Source organism: Mycteria americana, chromosome 9, assembly GCF_035582795.1.
Source record: "Mycteria americana isolate JAX WOST 10 ecotype Jacksonville Zoo and Gardens chromosome 9, USCA_MyAme_1.0, whole genome shotgun sequence".
In the NCBI taxonomy this organism is placed as follows: Eukaryota; Metazoa; Chordata; class Aves; order Ciconiiformes; family Ciconiidae; genus Mycteria; species Mycteria americana.
The window spans coordinates 32,184,599-32,207,748 of NC_134373.1; the positions used below are offsets into that span (position 1 = coordinate 32,184,599).

Here is a 23,150-nt window from a genome sequence, read left to right on the forward strand (position 1 = left end):
TACCTGCAAGAAGCTGTCCTGAAACAGTGGATTCCTTATCCAGTGGTGACCTTTGTTCCTTACCTCAATGGAAAGCACTGTTGAAGTGTGACATCCTGACAAAATGCCAGCTATGACTAAGAGTGTCACCTAGCACAGACAAACTGGATGGGATAAGCCACATGCCCTGCTCAGGTGGTAGAACATTTCTGTACATGAGGATCACTTCACTGTAAAGACAACTACACTGGATTTTCAGCTCCACAGTACCATTTCATAAAGTGAATATGAGTTGGGGGGTTGTAACAGTCAATTACTCAGATTATTTCAGTCAAGAAAACAGCTTTCTGCAGCACCACAACAGTAACACTTCAGGACTTTAGGAGGCTCCACCACAGCTCAGAAGCTTTGATATGGAGATGCTGTCTATCTGATGTACTTTGATAGGAGACATGAAACTTTGAGATGCATAATTTCTTTTCACCCTGAGCAACTCCAAGAAAACTCTTGAAATCTTGCTTCCAGTGTAAGGCTGATTAAATTGAAGTCTCCTGATACTGTCAGTCCTTTTTACAAGGATGGCATTTCCACCAGTCAACTTTTTCTCATGTACATGACAGTTACCCTTATTCATTCCCCTCTGGTGAAAATCATCATGTACTCATAAATAAAATTTTTATGCTACTTCAGACACATGCCAGACACAACGCACTTGCTACCATTTCCCTCTCTCCACCTACTTACTTTGTTATCCCCTTTAATGTAGTACTCGGGTACCTTTTTTTCCCCCACCCTCTCTGAAGGCAATGTTGTTTCTGACTGCATCCACTTTAAAGGAATCCTCATGTTTCAGTGCTTGGAACACTGCACAAGGATTCACTCGTTGTGGTGAACCATTGTGCGTATTCATTTGGTTCTCATTTAAATACACTGAAAATAGTCTGGATTAAATGAAGAAAGATTCACAATTAAGAGTGCAGGCCCCCTGTGTCAAGCTATAATTCTTACGGTGAACATGGACTTTTTTACTACAACATGCAGGACAATGTCATTCTCTATATAATTCCCTCAGTGTTTTATGAAACAAATATGAAGTAAAGAAGTTTTTTTGTATTATCAGTTATCCTCCCTATTTTTGTCCCAAGGAAAATATATTTTGTCTAGATACAATATTAACTTTCATACAAAACCAGTCTAGTAGGGTTTGATTATCCAGAATGTGGAATGTAAAGAAATCACTCAATTTGACAACAGTAAGTGTTCTCTCTGAGGACTTTTACCAAACTCTGCACTGTTTTGAAATTAGTTGAAAGTCATCAGGCCAGCGGGGTTCAAATAGTCCAGTCTCTGTAAAGGCAACAGAAGCATCTGTGGTGGGGCATTAAATACACTGGAAATCAGTTCTCAACTCTGATCTTAACTATGTAACTTGAAGTTGTAGTAATTTCTTTCTACAACACAACCCCTCTTTGCTTCTGTGTTTCTTATTGCAATAAAAAGCCTGAAATATTAAACATAGAGAAGAATTAAATTAGAATTTGTAAACCAGCAATAATATTATTCTGTTTTCAATGTTCTAAATCCTTAAAGTTCAGCTTAAATAAATGTCATGTACCAGCTCCTTAAACAGCGTTAGCAATGTAAACAGCATTTAACAATGCAAGAAGTTCAACTTTATAAAAATTACATCTGCAGGCTGTTAAAGGAGAATCTGCAAGAAATGTCAAACAATACTGTTCCTTGTGTACTCCACTGAAATAACAAGAAAGTTGCATCTGGAAACAGTTACTGGCACAGGACTTAAATAAAGTATTGGGTTACCTTTAATGAACTAAATAGTATTAATCAAGAGCCGGATATAACAGTGTGCCATCCAGCTGGCTTGTAATTCGATTAATTTACCTTCTTGGGAGATGACAATGGACTTTGATGATTTGATGGTTTTGCTGTCTAGAGTCCAGGTGACAGCTGCAGGGGGATCAGAGGAAATCCGACATTGTAAGACCAATTTTTCACCATCTACTACTTGAGCATCCCGAAGCTTCTCTGTAAAGGAGGGTGCTGTTCCTTTGCTTGCTGGTGGTTTGCTTGCTGTTGTTTTGTTTTCAGCTTTCTTCCCAATTATTCCGCCATCCACCACTGAGCACCCATGTTCACAGTTTCTGTCATTCTTCTCTTCTTTTTTCACTGCTGGTTTGGCAACAGGGGCTTGAGAATTGGGGGTCGCATTCTGGGCTTCAGAATTGGTGCGGGCATTTGGTGCTGGGGTGCTGGCGCTGCCATTTTCCGCAGGTGGCTTTTTCTTTGAGCTCAGCACAGATCTGAAATCTGTAATGGCTGGTTTAGGAGGTGGCACCTTCTCTGGCAATGGGGTTTTTGGGGTGCCTTTCTTGGCCAGCACAGAGCGGAAGTCCACCTGCTGAGGAGCATGAACTTTCCTCTCCTCCTCTGACAAGGTCTTGGGCTTGACCTGCCGCTGCAGGTTTGCTCGGAAGTCCATTTGCTCGGCTGGGATTTCTTTCAGTTCCTCCTCAGAAAAACTTTTGGTGCTGACTTTCTTGCCTAAAATGTCACGGAAATCAAGTTGCTCAGCTTCCTGCTGCCTCAGGCTCTCCTCTGTGTGTTCCCGAGTTTCCACTCGCCTCTTCAGCACGCCTCGGACGTCCTCCTGCTCTTCCTCAGCTGCTCTGGTTTCACTGCTGTTCTTTTTGAAGCCACTTGTTCTACCAAATGTTAGTTTACCATGATCTCCATCATCTCTTCGCTCTCCAGAGCTGGCTGATTCCCTCCCACTATGATCCAAAAAAGAAAAGAGAGAGCTAGGAAAGGGGCTGGTTTAAAAATGTCAGGGAACAATCTCAGAGCAGGAACAAAATGTGTTTATAGAAGGGGAGGTTGATTAGAGGAGCACACTCCATTAGTTTATTGCATCAATGATGACTTCAGGAGCCATATAAGGGCACAAACAAAAAAGATCTCTACTCTGGCTTGGTACAATGTGCTTAGCCTGTATGATGAAAACAATTTGTTGGGTCACATTTGGGGATTAGGTTGAACAGCAGCCAGCCTGGGTCTGTAAGGGCAGGGAATTAACGGAGCAAAAAATAGAACCCACCCATGCAAGTCCCTGGGAAAAATACTCACTCTCTGAGCATTTCTGCTCTGGAAGCTGAACTCTCCCGCAGCATCAGAGACACCTGGCAGCTGCATTCTCCAACTTGGTTCCTGAAATATTTAAGTGAAATCAGAAAAGCAGAGGTTTCTCCCAGCAAAACTGTAACTTGCCTGAGCTAAGTGATTGTGTGTTGCACTAAAGCAGCTCAAACCCAGTGTGGCATCCTCCTTTCCTATGCCCAGCATTGTGGTGCTTTACTGAGTGGATTTGGTCCCCTTACATTTGGAGCCAAGCTATCTCGAATAGCTTTTACTGATCCGTTGCTGTCTACACTGGGAACAACATACTCCCTGAACAAAAATCAAAGCAATTCACAGAACGAAACAGCTGCAAACAAACAAGCTAAAGGAAAACAAATACAAAAGCTGGAAAATCAAGGCAGAGGAAGGGGCTGTTTTGCAAAGTTGAAAATCTTTCCAACTCTGCCTACTGTTTATTTATTCAAACCCAAGCTCTTAAGTTTTCTAATGTTAAGATATTAAAAGCAGGGTCTCATTTCCTTCCCTCCCCCCCAGCCCAACCAATCAGCAAAACCCATCTACATGGATTGCTCCAGCCTGTACATGTTTATACTAAAAAACATAAAAGTGTCACCATATATGGTGCTGAGTACTTATTCTTCCTTTTGCAGAGGAATACCATGGATGCCTTCTGGAAAGGGCTCCCATTAAAAAATTCATTTAAAGTGCTCCCCCCACCCCTGCTGCTCCCTCCCTCCCGCAGATATATATCATTCTTCTAGCCCCAAACGGCTCTTCTCCACTTAACACAGGAGATGCCAAAAGCAAAATTTAACTCCCCCAGGGCAGCAGTTGTGTAACTGTTGCCACCACTCCCCTGAACGGCTATTAAAAAACCAGACTTGAATTGATTAAGGACTAAAGATATCTTTCATTAGTGAAAACGCTTTCATCCTTCCCAGTTTAAGTATAAGCTTGTAAATGGACTACAAACTCCTGGATGATTTTTCTTTTTCAAACAAAAATAATTTTTGCTACTGAAAACATTTCCTGGACATGAAGAAAACACATGTGCTTTGGGGGGAGGAAGGAAAGAGAGGCGGGTTTTCCCAGCTGTGTTCTCCTTTCAAAAGACTTGCTAGATAAGAGCATCTTCAAGTCCACTTTGCCCTGAAGTTTAAAACACAGACTCAGGAGTGCCTTTCTGTTAGTTTGCCATAAACGTGTTGTCTGGCCTGTTTTTAAATAGTGCATGGAAATACATTCCTAGATATGGTTCTATTTGGGTGAATAAACTCTAATTTCACCCATTTGCAACTTGCAATGAAGTCACACAGTAGGCAAGATCATTAACACAGATGCAGCACTAAGTTATGTCTTTATAATAGCAATTAGTGCCATCACCTTTTCAGATAGATTTCCCTTACTTTCTGTTGCTTTAGAAAATGAAACAGTGGACCAGCCTAATATTAAAATCAAGCCTTTAACACCAAGAAGAAATTGGTGGGGTTGACCAAAGTAACTGGATTGCGAAGTAAAGGCCCTGCTGGTAGGAACACATCTTATTTCACCTTAAGAACATTAAAAACAAGAAGCCATAGAAATGTTTTCAACACTTGATATCCAACAAATCAGAATATGAACACTAGAAACTGTTACTGAAGGCAATCCATAAGGACAGCACTGAAAGCCACAACCCTAATCTCCTTCAATACAAAAGACTAGAGAACATCTCAGTACTGAACAGAAACTGTCCAAATGGCAGGAGAGGATCCAAGTCAATGCAGAGAGTATTTAACTCAGTCCTGCACTGGAGACCTGCCATTCTTATTGCCTCTTATGTGTGACCTCCATTTGGAAGCAAGAGAAATAGAAAGAAGGAAAGAGAAATGGAAAGATAAATAGAAAGAATTGCATGTCACCTCCTCCCAACATACTGATTGGCATCAAATGATGGCAGGGTACCAACATTGCTGAAAATCTGTTGTCTTCAAACAATGCATTTCAAACTGGTCCCTTTTGCCACTACTGAAACTCATGAATTTTTTTTCCTGCTTCTCAGAAGCTTTTAGGAAAAGCAGACACACTCAAACTGCTCAAGTACTTTCTCACTCACCAGTGCTACAGGGCTGTTAGCAAGCTGTTGGTTTACCAGAAGATCCCTCCCATAAGTCTCCTAGAGCTCAATTACTCTTCCTTTAGGACTTAAAACCAATCCAAAGCTGACAAAGTAGGAAAAGCCATGCAAGCTGAAGTATAGACAATTTACAGCATACATCAAATAGGGAGGCACTGCTGCTCAGCTTCTGTCATGACTGTATGGCAAAAATATTTGCCTACAAGAATTGTGTCACCAGTGGGAGAGGTTAAAGTAACAGAGACAGCACTCTCCCAGGAGAGGGATCTAGGGATACTGAATGTGGTCCTGACCACTGTGAAGAATAATAGCATTTCTGCAGGACCCATTCCTGCAATGCATCTTTCCCTCTGCAAATTCTTCACATATGCAAAGAAGCAAATAAGGAAGGCAAAGTAAACCTCTCTAAACCAAGCTATTTTTCACAGGGTTTGGAAAATAAAGGAGGGGGTAAGAAAGTAGGAGAGCATTTTGTTCTTTCTATTTTTAAAACCTTGGGAAGCACTTACAAATTATGGCAACATTGGGACATAGAAGTACCTAGATGAAAAAATGATTCACAAAGTAGTTTTTTGATCTTAATTATGACTTCTGATTCAAGTGAATGGCTGAAAACTAGACCACTGGATACAAACCTCTAGTCTGTGTCTGATTCATCATATCCCTGTTCGAAAGTGTAGCCTCCTCAGGGCAAGTCTTGCTCCCAGTGAAATCACATGGAGTTTTGTTACTGATTTTAGGGGCAGTGAGAACATAATTTTGTCTTCTGCGTTTAGTTGCAGAGTCTAAAAAGGTGAAGTTAATATCACTGACCCACCTTGGAGATCACAAGATGGAAAAAGAGAAACAAGCCAAGAAAAATTAAGGACTGGATGGTTTAGATGCTAAATTCAATCAAGAATAATTCTGGAAACTTTGTAAATATTTTTACATTTACGCAATTTCAGAATCTAGGCAAGGCAAGATACATAGGGGCAGTTAGAAAAAATAGAGCTTTGCAGTACACAAGCACTACTTCAAGTCTTTCACGTCTCTGCTGTTTTGAATCTTGGCAATAACAATATCACTTCTGCAACTTGAGGTTCTCCATGTTGGCATTTTATCAACAAAACTCTAGACAAAGACAGATCTTAGTGGCTCTGTTATTGTGGAATAATGATAGACATGGATAAAACCTATGCTTAGTAGCTATGCTGCAAAGAAGTGTCTGGAAGTGTTGACTTTTGCAGGATTGTTCTGTAGAATGCCCATGCACAGGACTTATCTTTAAAATGTCAAGGAATTATAATAAACCCCCCCAACCAAAAACAAATACAACCCCAGCTGCAAAGCCTGAAGCAATTTTAAAAATAGCTCTCTGTCCTATTGTGGGATCAGTTTTCCCTGGAATGGCTTTTATGTTGAAAATATCTTGAAATACTAGTGTCTTGGCAGAATCTACTCAAATAATATTCACTGAACCTTAGATGAGACTTATTGTCTGGGTGTCCCTAGGAAGCACTCTCTGGAGGAAGAGGAAAAAAAGCACTGTTAATTATAGTGTGGGGACACAGCAAAAATTCCTACTGGTCTACCAAGTGTGAAACAAGTATTGCAGAGTAAATGACATTTTTTTAAGAATGAATTGAAAGGGACAAAGAGGTTGAGACGTAGCTATAGCTAGTGCTTCAGTGCAGGTGACTGCAAAGCCTCAGAATGAGCTTTTGCAACTCTTTTGTGAGTTAGTTAAATGGAGAGAAAGTCCAGACTCCATGAAGCTTTAACCCCAAAGAAAGCAACTAATCTACTGGATCACAACTTCAGCTGACATAAAGCAGAACAGCTCTACTGGCTTCAAAGAGGATGCGCTGATTTACCTCACTTGAGGGTTTGGCCAAAAGCTTTTTATACCTGAAAGACCAATAATTTTATTTGCATTTTACAGCATTGAGTGGGAGAATGGAATAGGAAGGGGTCATGGTTTTCTTTCCTAAAAATAGACCATGTGTTGATAGCAGAAAACAAGGTTTGCAAACTGTATTTTACAGAAAGACAGAACTGTATTTACTGCTTGGTGTAATGGAATGTAATCTTACAACTGCTTTTTATATAACCTGAACTGCAGAGTATTCGAGGTACCACTGATTTATAAGACAAATGTTTACCTCTGATTTTAATCAAATTATCAAAATCTCTAAATAAGATTAATCCACACTAACCAAACTTTTACGGAAGATGGAGTAGGGGAGAAGAGATGTACTCAGCGTCTGAGAAGACAAAGGTTAACAAAGCAGATGATTTGTTTAAGGAACTGCAGGAGGATTTCTGAGGTCTCTTATGTTGACCGTGCTATTATAAAGAGAAAAGCTTTGCTCAACAAACACAGTCTCTGTCCAGTACTCCCAATTTCTTTGCTTACTTCTTCATTTATGATGTACACACTGACTGAAAAAACATGGGAAAATCATACTGGGATAAAAGGATACCAGTGCTTGCATCACTGGAAGCACGCAAAAGACAGGCGGAGAAAAAGATGTCTGTGGTTTCCTGAATCAGAAAAGGATTGTTATTTCCCATTTCAATCACGATAGTTTCATAGAGACTCTGACTGGTTTGTTATCTCTCAACTGCATGGGACAGCATTTTGCAGGCTGTAAAATGTTCAAATTTCAATAGATGAACTGCAGTAGTGGGTGAATCTGTTGTTCTTTTTATATTTATGCAACACCATTCCTTGAGGCCTGAGCAATAACAGGCTCAATGGAACATTATTAGTGCAATTAAAATGAAGAATGCAAGTGTAGAGGAATCAGAGGTCTGTGTAGGTTTAAAACAAGGACCAGGAGAGGCTACAATGACTACCCTCTTAAAAGTCAGACTTAGGAGTCTGCTATATAGTAAAAGGCAAAGCAAACACGTATTCTAAATAATTCTGAGGGAGGGAAAGACAGACAGAAAGCTGACCAGCAATCATTGATGGATCACACTAGGATCACACTGGGCTACACACCCTTGTCAGCTCACTCCGATGAAAGGAGAAAGAACTAGGCAGAGACAAATGGATCTTTTGTTAAACCCCAATTTTTAAGACCAGAGTTTTAATTTGTGAGCAGCCAACACAAAAGGAGAATTGTGGGGGTATTAGGACAGAATTTAGAGCTTAAGAATAATGGAGAAGAAAATTGGAAAATAATTACCACTGGTAGGAAACCATGCCCAGACTAAATTAAAGGAGTTGGAGAAGGAATTACTCCCTAAAAGCAGCTATGCAACATGCTTCTAAAATTAATACATGAAAAGGAGCTGCACATTTTATTTGAAAAGAAAATGATTGTGTTTAAAAATAGCCCAATGTCAACTTCTCTATAAACTCTTCAGTGACTTGACTTGTGGTTTCTCAGTTATTCCATATTTTTAATGGACTTCGTTGGAGTTTTTGAGAGAAAGACACTCAATGCAGCTCTCCTCCTCTCAGGTACTGTTAAGACTGTTTCTGAATATATAAACAATTCTCAATCAAGTATTCAAGACAAATGCAGGCAGTTCAAAAGCTATTTAGACAAGACTATTTGCTGCTGAAAATTATTTTAGCTCTATTGCAAACTTGAAGTTATACAGCTGACATGTGGCTCCTGGGATATTCCTGAGGGAGTTACTTCTCTGTTATTCATAGTATATAAGAAATTGCCTAAAAGCATATCGCTTTCTGTTCCTGAACAGTAACTGAAATTTTACAAATGACAGCAGGGTAAAAAGAGGTATCAGCATTCCCCTTGCTCTAATTGCAGCATAGCTTTACTCATTATGGTTTAGAAAAAGCCAACATGAATGCAGTGATCTTTGTGGGATCCCCAGCTATTTCTCCACTAAAAGGATTAGGGAATAACTGAAACTGGCATGTAATCTGCTGTGTTGTTTTCTAGCTACAACTTGACTTCTTCTCACCCCCCAAAAAATTGTTCTCTTTTGATAATTTTCTGAAATAATTTATTTTCTAAGTGTACATTCTGTTATGTTCTGGAGTCATGATATTGTCAGGCTTCCACTTTGACAAATGTCTTTAGTGATGAATTTGGCCTGGGTGATCACCAACTACACCTGATCATTAAGGTCAACTTGAGCACAGCAGCCACAACAAAGTCTTCCACAAAGCCCTTTTGGCTCTCCTTTGTTCTTCCTGTTTTCTTTCCTTCTTCCATCCCTGAAGTTTTGCTCAAATATCTCATTCTCTTTCAGTTCAAGTGAAACCACCAGCATATTGTAAGAGAAGATGCCCACGTCCAGGGCACACAAACCAAAGTGTGGAAACGTACCAGTAGACAGTAGCAATTCTCCCAGTTTGGCCTGCTCTCTCATGTAGAGGTTAGTGACCTCAGTGAAACTGAACTGGCATTTCTAATCCTGCCAGAGGTAGAGTGTTAGAAATGCCACTGATCCCCAAAGAGACTTTTCTTAGATGCAAGGATGTATGTAGACATGATCTGCACAAATCAGCATTACAAATGCCCTAGATGACCTGGGCTGATTGTGAACAAGCCAATTGTCCTGAAATGACTCAGTTCACAATATATTGCAGGGTACATAAATGTTAGTAATAAGACTTGTAATTAAGTGTAGAAAAACGTCGTTATAGGAAATCTTGATATACAACAGCTATGATTTTCTAAAGCACCCTTTTCTGGTGAAAAGTGAGTGCCTCGTCTGACTTTAAATACTAAAATATCCTGAGGATAGTTTGTGGATGCCTGTGATAGTCTATGGAAACATACTTTAGAGCTAGTTATCTACACAGTGACATGTCCATCATTTGGGTGACATTGGTTGGAAAATAAACTATAACTATAGAAAAATTAAGCTCACTGTTTAGAGGCTAAAGGGATTAAATTTATTAATAAATGCCCTCCCTCCTTGGGTTAAGAATACATGAGTAATTTATTTGCAAGCAGGCAAAGTACAATTCTGGTTTTAAATTTTGTACTAGACTGAAGTATATGAAACAAAAATAACTTGTTTATAGCATGAAAAAAGACAAAAACCACCATAAACCAGGCAAGTGCAAGCAGTGCAGAACTTCAATGCTAACACTTTGTAATACAGGGCAGTATCTGTCTAAACTGCCTACTGGACTAGTCCACCTGGACTAAAAAGCTAGCGTGTGGAGCAGAGCAGATAATTTTATCCCAGTGTAATGGATTCAAATGTCCATGATGGTTAAATAAATTTTAATAAAGTCACAAATATTAGCCAAGTCAGGCAATACATCCATGCACAGTAAATAGCATAGAATGATAACATCAGTTTAAAGTTGTACAATAAGTTTTCTGTAACCACACAGGTGATATGTAACTACACCCGATCTTCAGCATTGGAGGCGGAAAATGCTGTGGCACTTTCTACAAGGTAAAGAACCAGCAAATCTGGTTCTTCATTTAAAGGACAGTTATTTTACCAGAAAAAAAAAAATTCAAAACAGCTCTTCCAAATTTTGTAGGAATGACAAGAAGTTCAAAGCATCATGGTGCCTCATTTCAAAGATACATCAGAAAAAGGAGACTACAACTTCCATATAAAATTCAGACATTTCAAACATGGCCAGGAAACACTTTTTCCCCTCAAAGATATGGATCATAATCTTGTGGAATGGCCCTTCCTGTTCAGGTTGTTCCCATGGAAAACAGGCATCCTTACAAATATCCAGAGAGATGCCAAACATGATAAACAATAGCTCCAAATTCAAGACATTGATTGTGGTTCCCCTTGCTAGAAACCCAGATTACTTCCTATACTGCTGCCACAAAGCTTTGCTTTTCAGGATCCCAAAAAGAAACTCTATACTGCTTTGTCCTTTCTGACTCTTCTTGTATTTCCTCTTTCCTCTTTGAGTTTTATTAGTTCTTTTCATCCCTCAGAAATATCTTGTTCCTTTAGTACCCTACTGTTTTGTGCAAATAGGAGGGAACTCTTGTCTTCTTCAGGCGGGAATTTCAACTTGAGAGTAAATATAACTAATTGTTCCAAGGGAACAAGCTCTTTTCATGGCAAACATACCTGAGCTGAATTTCATATTGCCCTGCATGACGAGATTGCACATTCCTCAAGATCAGTGTGAAGATGTCTTCATTTTGCAGGATTTCGCATGCTGTTCCCGGCATTATTTCTTGCCCATCTTTAAACCAGTGAACAGTAGGGAAAGGATCTCCAGCAATGGCACAGGATATAAGGACATTTTGCCCAGGAGCTGCTGTCACTGATCTCGGTTTGCTAATGAACCAGGGCTGAATACCATCCTGAGGTTCTGTAGTTTACAAACACAGTTTACAAATCAGGAGAAAATGCCAAGCTTGAATGTAATGAATAAGCTGACTAATTTGAGGGAAAGCAATCACAGACAAGCAAAGTTATTTTGAACATGCGGGGTATGAGTTTTTAATCTGAAAATAAGTCAGGCTTTAATTTTGGACGTAACTTGTGTTGGTACTAAAACTAATTGTTTACTTGGCACTTTATGGGCTTGATCCAGGCTTATATTAAGAGCAAAACAAAGGGACTTTAAAGCTGCCCTAAAAGGAATCTTGAAGATTTGTCCTTAGAGAATATTCATAGGAATAGCTTTAAGGGCAAGCGACAGTACTATGACTGCTGTGCAGCTGAGAGTTCATGTAATAAATCATCATTAAAAATTGCATAAAATTGCATTTAATATAGAAGACTGACCCTGAAGCTAGATCTCAGGGGAGCTTAGAGAATAGAGGAAGGTCTGAATTCAGAGCAGACAGTGACAACAGACTACAGACCCACCCCTGGAGGCATGGGGCTCTGAAATCCTGGGGTTAAGTTCCTCTACATTAAAAATAATAAAAGTCTCCCATTGATTTCCAATAATTCTCAGTAATAACTATGGGAAAATGTTGGCATACAGTAAGATTAGATTAAGTCCCCTGTCATGAAGGTACTGAATGCCCAGTCACAGGAAGTTTGTAGGTACTTCAGTGTTTACTGTGGGATTTACATCATATGTGGAGATTCAAAGCCAAATTTTTTGCAGCTAGTTCTCAAATTGCAGAAATCATGCGTTTCTCACCTGCTACCACTACAATGCTAATATTAAAGCCAGGATACCTGGCTCCTAGAGAGCTTTTCCAAATACTCAGGGCTTTAATTAGAAAGAAAAACATCATTAAATGGTTTACGTTAAGTCCATAGCTAAGTAAGCCTTATAGTTATAATCTGAAGTTGCATTTAGCAGAATTTTTGCACTGTCCCTAGGAATAGGACTCAGGAATGCATTTTTGAAATAGTAACATAATGTTCCAGAGTGAAAAGATTTTTTTAAAGTTGCTTCTGCTCAATATCCTTTTTAATTCAGATGCAGAGACTGAGAACTCCTAGCACCCTTCACAACAGACCTTATAAACACTCATGTACTTTAAATAGACACTCCTCCAGCACATTAGAATTATTTTATTTTAGCATTTCCTAAGGTGGAGAAGAACTTTATACCTTGTACTGTCAATGTAGCCTGGGTTTGAGTTTCTCCTAATTCATTCCAGGCTTCACAGGTGTATTTGCCTGTGTCTTCAGGAAATACTTCCTGGATGTACAGACTGTACTCATTGCCTTTCTTCTCAAAGTGGAAATCTTCTGTTTCCTGGATTTCTTTCCCATTGTGCAGCCAGATAATTTCAGGAGGTGGGTTAGCTGAAAAATAGGAAACAACAAAAATCAGACACACACACAAAACCCCACTATATATTGATTAAGAAAATGAACAAGGTTGGTTGTTTTCTGCCACCTGATTCTGCAATTTCATCTTCAAAACATTCAGGAATTTCATTAACTCTGTTGATGCTGTGTAATGTGGAATAGTTCTAAGTCTGTCTTATTACAGTTAAAATACAAATGAGTAAGGGAAGCATGTATACAACAGAGAGGGAGAATGAGTTCTAGATTCCACAAAGGTGGTTGTGAAGGGTTTCTATTACCAAAGTTCATATCAGGACTGCTCTTGTCTGCAGCACTAATCTTACCCCAGCTGACAGGAATTCAATCTTGTTTGGTTCACAACAAAAGCTATTACAAGTCCACTGAGAGTTAGTTTTAGTTCAACAGCAGGACCCAATAACAACCTTATTACTATTCCAATAAAGAAACACTCGTACAGGTCTGAACACATTAACACTGGACAATGTTCAGCCACCCTGAAGATCACATTACACAAACCTAGCTTTTACTTTTAAAAAATTGGTTCCTTGAAATAATATTTCCAAATGCAAAGACACCTGCTAAAAGAAAAGGACAGTGGAAAAAAGCATGTACTTTGCAGCAGGACTTAAAAATTTTAAATAATACTGTTCTGTAGCTACGCACCTGATACCTCCACAGTCATTATCACTTGACTTCCATCCATTACTTTGAGGTCAGTCAGGCCTTTAAGGAAGACGGGTGCAAAAGTCCTGTTTAATTTGGCAGCCTGTGCACTTTCTGCCTTCTTGCTGCTCTTCTTTTCTGTGAAGTCAAGAAGAGAACAAAAGGGGTGTCTTACTGGAACTTTCATGACAAATTTTAACTGACCTTAGGTTCAAACTTATTTTGAGTCAGTGGTCTTGTTTCAGCTCTCAGGAGACAAAAATCACTGAAACCACCCAATATAGCTGTTTTCCCTTGACAGTAGTCCAAGCAGAAAGTCAAGAAATGGGAATGGAACTGTCCTTCCTCCAGGCATCCTCTTAAATCATTAACAGATATCATAGAATATCACACAGAAATTTACAATCATTTTCCCCAAGTACACATGCTCAGGTGCAAAAAAAAACCAAACCGAACAGCTCAATGCTTTTAATCACTGCTAAATTCACATAAAAATCTTAAGATATGTTACAAATTTCTGTTCTCATGATTGATGAGTTAAAAGTGTAAACTCACAGGAATATAGGATTTGCCACACTGTATGAGACTACAAACCATTTAGGTTGTTAGACGGTCAATATCAAATGGGTTTGAGTTCACCCTGCTCGTCTCCTGTATTACACTTAGCCAACTGATTGATGATGGGAAAGTCTGAAACCTGAGGTTATCAACATATATCACGAAACAAACTGTTGGATTAGGGCTTTTTTTTTTTTTTTTTGAGGCTGTAAAATCAAATGATGAGTGCTGGAGTTAAATGAATCACTCTTAAAAATAAAATCTATCTGTGATAGGTATGTAATTTCCAGTATCCATAGTGGTCTCTGTCTTGGATTCAGGGGCTATGAAGCAAGATCATTTAACTGTGACCTATATGGTAACCTAGACCAGGAAAGATACTTCTGCTCTAAAAACCTGAGCAAAGACACTTCTGAAGCCAAAGTAGTGATCATGACCAAATGTAAGAAGTCATAAATATTTATCGGTCACTTGGATACACTTTTTGTTTTGTTTAGCTTGAGTTCAGACCTCTTACGTCTTGCCTTTAAAATGCCAACCCTACTTTCTGTCCATACATGAAAATAGCTTCATTTTGCTTATTCCTACCTTCAAAATTTTCAAAGGTATATCAAGACCATCCAAAATAGTATTACAGCAACACAAAGTGCCAGGCTGGAAAAAACCCACCATTCATAAAAGGATGGTGGTTAGAAAAACTGAAAGCACCTCACAGAGCAAGTCCACTGAACCTCCTGGAGGCAAAAAGTTAAGCTTGTCCCAGGGTTATTTGAGCTCAATGTAAATTTGGAAGCCGTCTGGAGAGGAAGTTTTTCCTCTTCTCTAGCAGAGCGTTTTCTAGCCAAAATCTTGTCTCGCTGGCTTATGTCGTAGGTCTTTTCTTGGCACTGAGCAGCGAGACATTGATGCATGTGAGAATGGAAATATGAGACCTGACTGAGACCCACTCAGCTCGGTGTTATGGACTTACTACTCTGAAATGCCTGATTCACCATCAGGCCACATTGATCAGTCTTAGGGCTTCCTATAGCACCTGCTTGTCAATGACTAATGCCGTACAGAAAATAGCCATGAAGTTGGGTGAAATCCATCTACAGTAATAAACTGCTGTGGTTCACCATATTCCTCTGTTTTGTACTGTTTACTCAGGGAAACAGCTTCAAATAACTGCTGTTCTAAGCAATATCAGCACATGCTCCTTCACTACTCTAATGCCTTGCAGAAAATCTCTTTGTCCCTCAAACTGAAACAGACCTGGGAAGGAAAGCAGAAATCCATAATGGGAAAAGGGAGGAAAAGAAGAAGAAGAAAGGAGGCAAAGGAAAAAACAAGACAGTAATAAGACAGGTAAGAGGCATAGAAAAAAAAAATAAAGAAAAAGACACTTAAATTGTAATGTTTCTGTTATCCCTTTTATTGAAATAATGCATAACATTGCAAATCGAGAAGGCAGATATACAATGAAAGGAGAGCAGGGAAAGGAAAATAAAAGCAGAGGTGTGGTTCTAGACCAACAGAGAAACAGGCTTGGGGTATGATCAGAGAAGTTCAAGCCTTCAGAGGAGGACAGATAACAAAAAAAGAGCTGAAACAGCTCCCACAAGAGAGTTAACAGTGACAAGGAAGCAAATTTGCTAGTAGTGGCTCTAACAGCAATTCTCCTGGAACAGACCGAGCTGCCTCCAGCAGAGCCCTGGTACAAACAGCATTAAGTACTAGCAGCACTCCACATCCCTTGCAACTGGCTCTTTGCTTTATTAGACTGACGCGCCTGTTCCATGTAGTCTAAATAAATGGATTCCTGTAATCAAGGAAGACAATACAGTATAACAGCCTCAGCTTATTAAAAAGAAATGGGTGAGCAACTAGAGAAGGAATAGAGCAAAATGATTTCCCAAAAGGAATTTTTCAGCAATGCTAACTCCTCCAAAATATGTGCTGCAGAAATGAAAGTTTCATGTACTCAAATAAAACCACCTTCTTGCAGGAACAAAGAAGGAACAAAAGATGTGATTTGCACCAGGAAAATGGAGGGCAAGGAGATAACAAAAACGGGACACAAATAAGCAAGCTGCACGCATCAAAAGGCCAGAATTAGGGCTTGCTTTCCCTCATTCCTCCAAAGCCCCTTTCACCACAGGAACTCTGCTGGGGTTCAAAATTCATATGCTCTTCAGTGGCAGCTGGCTTCAGAGCCGAAAGCAGGGGGGAGAGAAAGGAAGCACAGGTACAGCTCCCAGCTCCGATACTGCAAGTCACTATGCTTCTGGCTGAAACAATCTCTTTTGTAACACTGCAGGGTATTTTTGCTGCCAAAACTACAGGCAATAAAAATATGGCACATCTGGCACCAGAAAGGAAACCTGGAACCTAAGGAAAATTTTATCTGACATTAGCATAAGGGCATGACTTTGTTATATATCTATGCATCCTCAAGCTTAATCATTTGGATGTGAAAAAGAGGGGATCCGATCTCTTCCTATTATGTTAATGCACTCTAATCGCCTATAGCCAATTAATATCTCCCTCACCACTCTTCTTATTACTTTCAAGTAGGAGTAGGTTCACCTCTAAGAATGAAAAGAAGGAATATAAGAGTTAACACATAGCAGTACTGCCACAGTGGCTAAAAAAATCCTACCCCAGGCAGTTAATTTTCTCCCTCCCTTTCCTTTCCGCAATCAACTTCTGCTGCTGCAGTGAGTTCCTCCCAGGTGGATCATGTCAAAGCAATTCCTGAGGAACATCAGAAAGCACTACCTAGAGTGGGCTTGATAAAGCACAGGTACATTTCAATAACTTGTTTCAGACCGTGCAACTACTTTATTTTACAGTAGCTTATAAAGGCTGCCACAATTTTTTAACCACAGCTGTTGGTTTCATACAGGTCAAATCATGCACGATAATACATAGAAGATACTATGATTTTCTCAAAGGCTGCTTACAAAGCACTGAATTCGCAAAGGCTGTTATGAAATTATGAGATCAAAAAGTTTAACAATTTTGCATAGAGCTGTGGTCTGCCATAATACATAAGCCCAGCTGGGGCATTCTCTGGTGAGCAGCGGTCTCTCTGTCATTTCAACAGGCTTTTGATAAGGCATTACACAGGGTGATAGATTTAAAAGTCCACCACAATGATCCCACTTATATGGTTCCTGTGGTTTTTGCCTTTCATCAGGCTTTAATATGCATGAATGTTGGGAAACAGCAAATAATAAGATGCACAGATCAGTGGGAAACACAGCCTGGGAGACCAGAAATAGTGAGCAAAGCATTTAAAGGGTACCTTATATACCCACATATGTTTTCTACAAAGCAAAAGTAATACAGGGTTTTCCCACAGCATTGCCTTACCCCAAGGGTTCATTTTTTTATTAGAAAGACACTCTAATAAAGCATCCAAATCTATGTTTAAAAAAAGCCACTTAGCACATTAAATCCACAGAGATTAAGGAGAATTTAAACTCTTCCAGTTTCTTACAAAAATACAGATTCTCAGCATATTTGGATGGCAATGGGAAAAGAGATATATTGCCTCTGATACACAACTATTTCTATTAATCTCTTATTCTGTTTTCCTGTGTTTGTGTAATCAGTAGTAAGTTAATCCATCTACAGCTACTATATAAAACATCGATTTATATATTAACTATAGAAATATAGAAAAATAACATATATTTCTATTATGTATTAATAGAAATTTAAGGTGATAAAAAATGCTTTCTTATTATTTGACTTGTCTCAATCCAGGATTTAAAGAGTTCTTACATAAATTTAACGTCCACATATCTGCAGACTGGAAATTATTGCAAGAGGAGTCTTGATTTTAGCTGTGGGCCTAAGCCAAAATACACTTGAATTTTTTTAAAACCTAGACCTGGATCAGAACTTGGTGCTTGAACACAACTGTAAACATCTTTCTATTGATAAGCAAGGGTGAGTTATTGTGTTGAAGGTGTATACATAAAAGAAAAAGTGGAAAATTCATGCTGCACTGAACAGTTAACCTACTACAAATCAATTGTACAATACACATGTACCAGTTTAACTGCACGTATGCAACCATCTGCTTTCTAAGGTAAAAGATATAGATAAATCTATACACTCAGAGAGAAGAAAAAAAAGAATCAATAACTGCACTGTAGCATTTCCATTCCCAGATTTGCTGTTGAAATTGGAGTGAAGAAGAAAATCCCGATCAGGATGCAAACTTTAAGGAGGTTTCCAAAGACTGGACCTGGGTTTTACCTGGCCTGTGTGATCAAAACAGTTAACATTTTATGGACATCATCTATTCTAGTAAATTTGCTTGTTCATTTGCCTACCCAGATGTACTGAAGCCTTTTTAATGTGAGCTGCAGAATGCTGACATCTCCTGTTGAAATATCAGGACTTCAGCATGCTCAATACAGCACAGAATCACACAATAACTGAGTTCGGAAGGGACCTCTGGAGATCATGTAGTCCAGCCCCTGGCTCAAGAAGGGTCAGATACAGCACTGCACATATACACCTTCAGGGCTATAACTCAGCTGCACAAGACCAGGGTTACGACTGGTTGCAAGTCAAGGACATGCAAAGAATAGAGAGTTTGCTGCCTTATGTTCAGAACACTGCAAACAACTTGCAGTGTTTAGTCTTATAAGAGATTTAATTATACTTGAGGAATCTGTTTGCCAGAATCATGTGGTTAACTGCCAAATAATGCCTAGTCTGAGCTGTGCAAAAGGACTGCCTCAGCAACATTTACCATTTATGGTGTTTAAATATCATTTTGGCTCAGAGGCTAATAAGTCAACTGAGCTGAGGAGAATGCTTAACTCAAAAAGCCCTCTGTGTGAGTAAGCTCAGAGAGAGAAGCAGCAGATTCCACTAAAAATCTCTTAAAGCAAGACTCAGATTCACACACAGATCTTGATCTTGAAAAGAGTTTCACCTCTCCAAATATTTTCAATGTAAATAAATCCAGCTGTTACCAGATCTCATGTTAACAATGCTATCAACTACAAAAATAACAGATTTTATAAGGCAGAAAATTGATATTAGGACACTCATCTCATCTGTCTTTCTTCCTGTAAAGTATTTTTCTGTCTCAGGCCTGAAGTGATATGGTCAAAATATTTTCTGCAAGTTTTCCAAGAATTCCAAACTTGATTTATACTGGCATAAAAAAAAGTATGGGACCTCTATGTTCTTGAGACATGTAGGGACATTTCTGCTTTATTAAAGATCTCAGGTTGCTATGCCATTGTGCAAACTTAGGTCATGAGAACTAGATGTTTAATGGCCTAGCAGTGTTCTTTACACATCTACCATCATTTATTTCTGCAGTTATAATCTGGTTTTGTAAATGGAAGGCTAGGTTTAAATATCCTTGGGAGATGCTTTCATTGAAGGGCCAGGCCAAGTTATAGTCTGGATGTTGTGCCTTGCATTACACAGAAAAACTGTTAACCCAAGATTGACAATGCCCTAAGCCTATACTAGTCAGGGTGGTTAGGGATATACAAAGCAGGTCAACTTCCACTTTACCCCAGTCTGGCAATCTATTTGTTTTACTGCAGGCTAGTCTTCCAGCCCTATCCTGCAGCTCCATGTATGCTTCTCCTTTCCCAAGTCTTTCCCTTTGTATGGGATATCACCAGGTCATCAGCATTTTAACCTCTGTTTTGTCTACTCAGTTTGTTCTGCAATCCACAGCATTTGAAAGAGATGCCACCCCAGAAATCCCACTATCAAAATGCTGACTACACCAGTAAGAATCATGATTTGGGAGAAACAGTCAAAATAGAATAGACTACTCCACTTGGAAGGGACCTACAACGATCACCTAGTCCCACTGCCTGACCAATTCAGGGCTGACCAGAAGTTAAGGCATGTTGTTAAGGGCACTGTCCAAATGCCTCTTAAGCACTGACAGGCTTGGGGCATCGACCACCTCTCTAGGAAGCCTGTGCCAGGGTTTGACCACCCTCTTGGTGAAGAAATGCTTCCTAATGTCCAGTCTAAACCTGCCCTGGTGCAGCTTTGAACCATTCCCATGTGTCCTGACACTGGATACCAGGGAGGAGAAATCAGCACCTCCCTCTCCACTTCCCCTCCTCAGGAAAAAATCTCAATTTAGCGCACAGGGGACAGAGATACAAAGTAGCCAGCTGAGTTCACGGCAGATCACTTTGCAGTCAGGAGACCGAATTCCTCAGTGACAGTCTCACTGGAAGTTTTTGCGGCCGAAGTGGTGTTTGCTTTTGCGTTCCGGACGGTCTGCATTATTAATGACTAACCCTGTTTGCAAGTTATTTACATCGAGTAATTGCTCTTCTGTCACTGCCACAGACAGCAACTCCATGGAAGGCCTGGGAGCGTGTATACCTACCAATGCATGGCAGCTCAGCTGGCCCACCACTAACAAATTCCCCAGCATTAGATACCAGTCCGACACGAACTGCAGAAAAGGTAATTCATATACGCTAGATCAAGCCAGGTTAGCTCCGCAGTGAAAACGCGCATACTGCTGAGGCAGAATTTAACCTTCACATCTACAGTCTCAATTTTTTGTGTGGCTGCCCAGGTAGAATTTAACTTAATTGTAGTCTATCATGATGTATAGAGATACCATTTCCATTAGAAAAAAAAACCTAGGCTGTGCATGAGCTGAAATGCAATGGAAGCACAACAGGAACAGGCAGTCACGTAAAGCGCAAGTGTCACTGAGGATGCCACTGATATAAAGAGTTACAGCCCCTTCAGCCCTTCCCTCCTCTGGCAAATCCACACTGGCAACAGATACCTGTGGTAATACTAAAATAGTTCTACTTACTCCCTTGAGTGAGTAATCAAAAGGATACTGTACTAAGAATGCTTTTAAGGAACCCCTCAAATAAGACAAGTAAGACTCAGCTTGAGAACAAGGAAACATTTGAAATCAGATTAATATAAAGGAAAAAAAAAAAGAAAAAAATACAGCGACATTGTATTTCTGCATAAAACTTGGTGTCAGAAAGGAATTCTAAAGCACAGCTTGTTTGGCATTGAAGTCCAGAAAAGATAAGGGAGTTCTAGTATGGCATTGTTTGTGGTCAGTTGTCTTTTCTTGCTAAATTTATATTAAAAATCTCTCAAACTAAGACATTACCCTGAAAAAAAAAAAAGGCAAAGTCTGTGTATGTGGCCCAGCAGTCAAGGCTTGACTAAAATGAAGCTGCATGGAAACACCTCCAGTAGTATACAGCTGTACAAAGTTCCTGCCCTCTGTTCCTTTCCTCTACTGCAAAGGAATGACCTCCTCATTAGGACTCACACTATAACCTGTATTAAGGCACTTGGACATCTTTGTATTGCTCATTTTTCCAATCTGTAAAATAGAAACCTTATTCTTCTAAAAGTGAGGTATCACTGCTTGACAAAATTAGATCTCAAGAAGAATTGCTAAAGCAGGTGTTAGAGGGGTATATCTGCCTAGTTAGATATATTTTCTATCCCAAATGTACATACAACAAATTCTGTTATGTTGCTTCTGTTATGTGGACATTTTTGTCTTTTAGGGCAAGAGAACTGCATAGACTTGCAGAACTAGTAAGGACAAGGCAGGACCTGCTAAATTTCAGCATGGGGGTCCTGTATTTGTTTTTTCAGCTTTGTTTTCAGTTTGGTTGGCCATACTAACCTAGGGACTCTATGCTGCAATCCAGTTAGATGCTTAAGCAACACGCTGTTAAATTTGTAAGACTAAACTGAAGAAACATACCTTTAAGAACTTGCCAACCTTACTTGGCTATATATACACCACCTTATGTGTTTGAAATTTTCAGATTTCTCTTTAGTCACCTAACTCAAAGACAGATGCTTCCCATGGGCAAACCCATCTCCTCTTTTCCTTACTTGGACCTTCCTTTTGTTCATAAAGCAATTCTTTAATTCTCACCTTTACAGCTCTTCTCTTTCTGCTGGTGCTGAATATCCCTTGCTTATACACTCCCAACTCTTCTCCATGGTCCTCGCATTTCCCTATACTTTTAATAATGGTATTCACAAAAATATTTATACTGAGAAGAAACATGTACATCACCCTGCTCTCAAACCAATCCCTTTAGTTCACTGAGTCCTTTGATTAAAAGCCATTTTTAAATTATTATTTTCCTGACACATGACAAAACAGTTGTGAGACCCTGACATCCTCTGCTTTTCTGTAAGCATCGGCCATGCTCCTCTGCTTATGCAGAATCTTTCTTCTGTAAGTGAAACTTCCATGAGATTTTTGCACTGGAGCATATATATTTTTGTGTTTGTGTATGTTTTACATCAGCTGGTAATGCAAGGTACTCAACAGGCTTCTAAATACTGTCAACATGTCAGCTCCCAAATCCAAGAGAAATTAATAGAAATGGACAAACCTCACAGTAACAGAAGTGCTAATTATCTGTAAAAAAGTGAAAAAAGTAGGCACTGATATCCTTAGAGTCTGTCTTGCTGCCTCTATAATTTTAGTTCTAACATTGAGATACAACTTGCTTAAAGATGTATTTCACTTTTGATTTGTAGTTTAAAGGCAAACGTCAATCCTACAGGTACTCTTCCATTTGTGACTCTCACTCTGCCTAAGTATAGACACTAGAGATGAAAAGCTTAGATGTTAAAACAGGTCACTTCTAGCACTTAGCCACTTTACCTGTGATGTCGTGTTTTTTAATTGTTACATAACCATTCTACAGACTAAATTTCTCTGGTGGCTCACTCCATCTGATGTATCATGACTGATGGTACACAAGTGACTAAAATATTCATTTGTTATTTGTCATTTGTTTAGCAATATTTGCACAACAGGACTGTGTTTTGATAAATTCAAGTTAATCTAGTAGTCATGGAAAGGAAGCTCAGTGAAGCTAGGTTGGAAGTCAATTCATAGAAGTAACATAAGCTGGTTGAATTCATAACTACACGAGAAAAGCAGGAAAAAGGCCAGAAAATGAATGCAGACAGAAATGATGCTTAG

General features: G+C 39.3%; 1 protein-coding gene across 6 annotated transcripts in view; it reads right to left on the minus strand.

Moving 5' to 3' along the window:
* The window catches only part of MYLK (myosin light chain kinase), a 223,507-nt gene that overhangs the window by 73,682 nt on the left and 126,675 nt on the right, over positions 1-23,150 (minus strand). For 5 of the 6 annotated variants that reach the window (XM_075512682.1, XM_075512681.1, XM_075512680.1 and 2 more), the window contains 5 exons: positions 13,598-13,735; positions 12,731-12,928; positions 11,279-11,525; positions 3,124-3,204; positions 1,882-2,771 (listed from right to left, as the gene is read on the minus strand). In XM_075512682.1, coding sequence (XP_075368797.1) covers positions 1,882-2,771; positions 3,124-3,204; positions 11,279-11,525; positions 12,731-12,928; positions 13,598-13,735 — 1,554 coding nt within the window. Of the gene's footprint in view, positions 1-1,881; positions 2,772-3,123; positions 3,205-3,374; positions 3,591-11,278; positions 11,526-12,730; positions 12,929-13,597; positions 13,736-23,150 lie in introns of those variants that run through there. The other variant, XM_075512684.1, reaches the window with a different exon arrangement.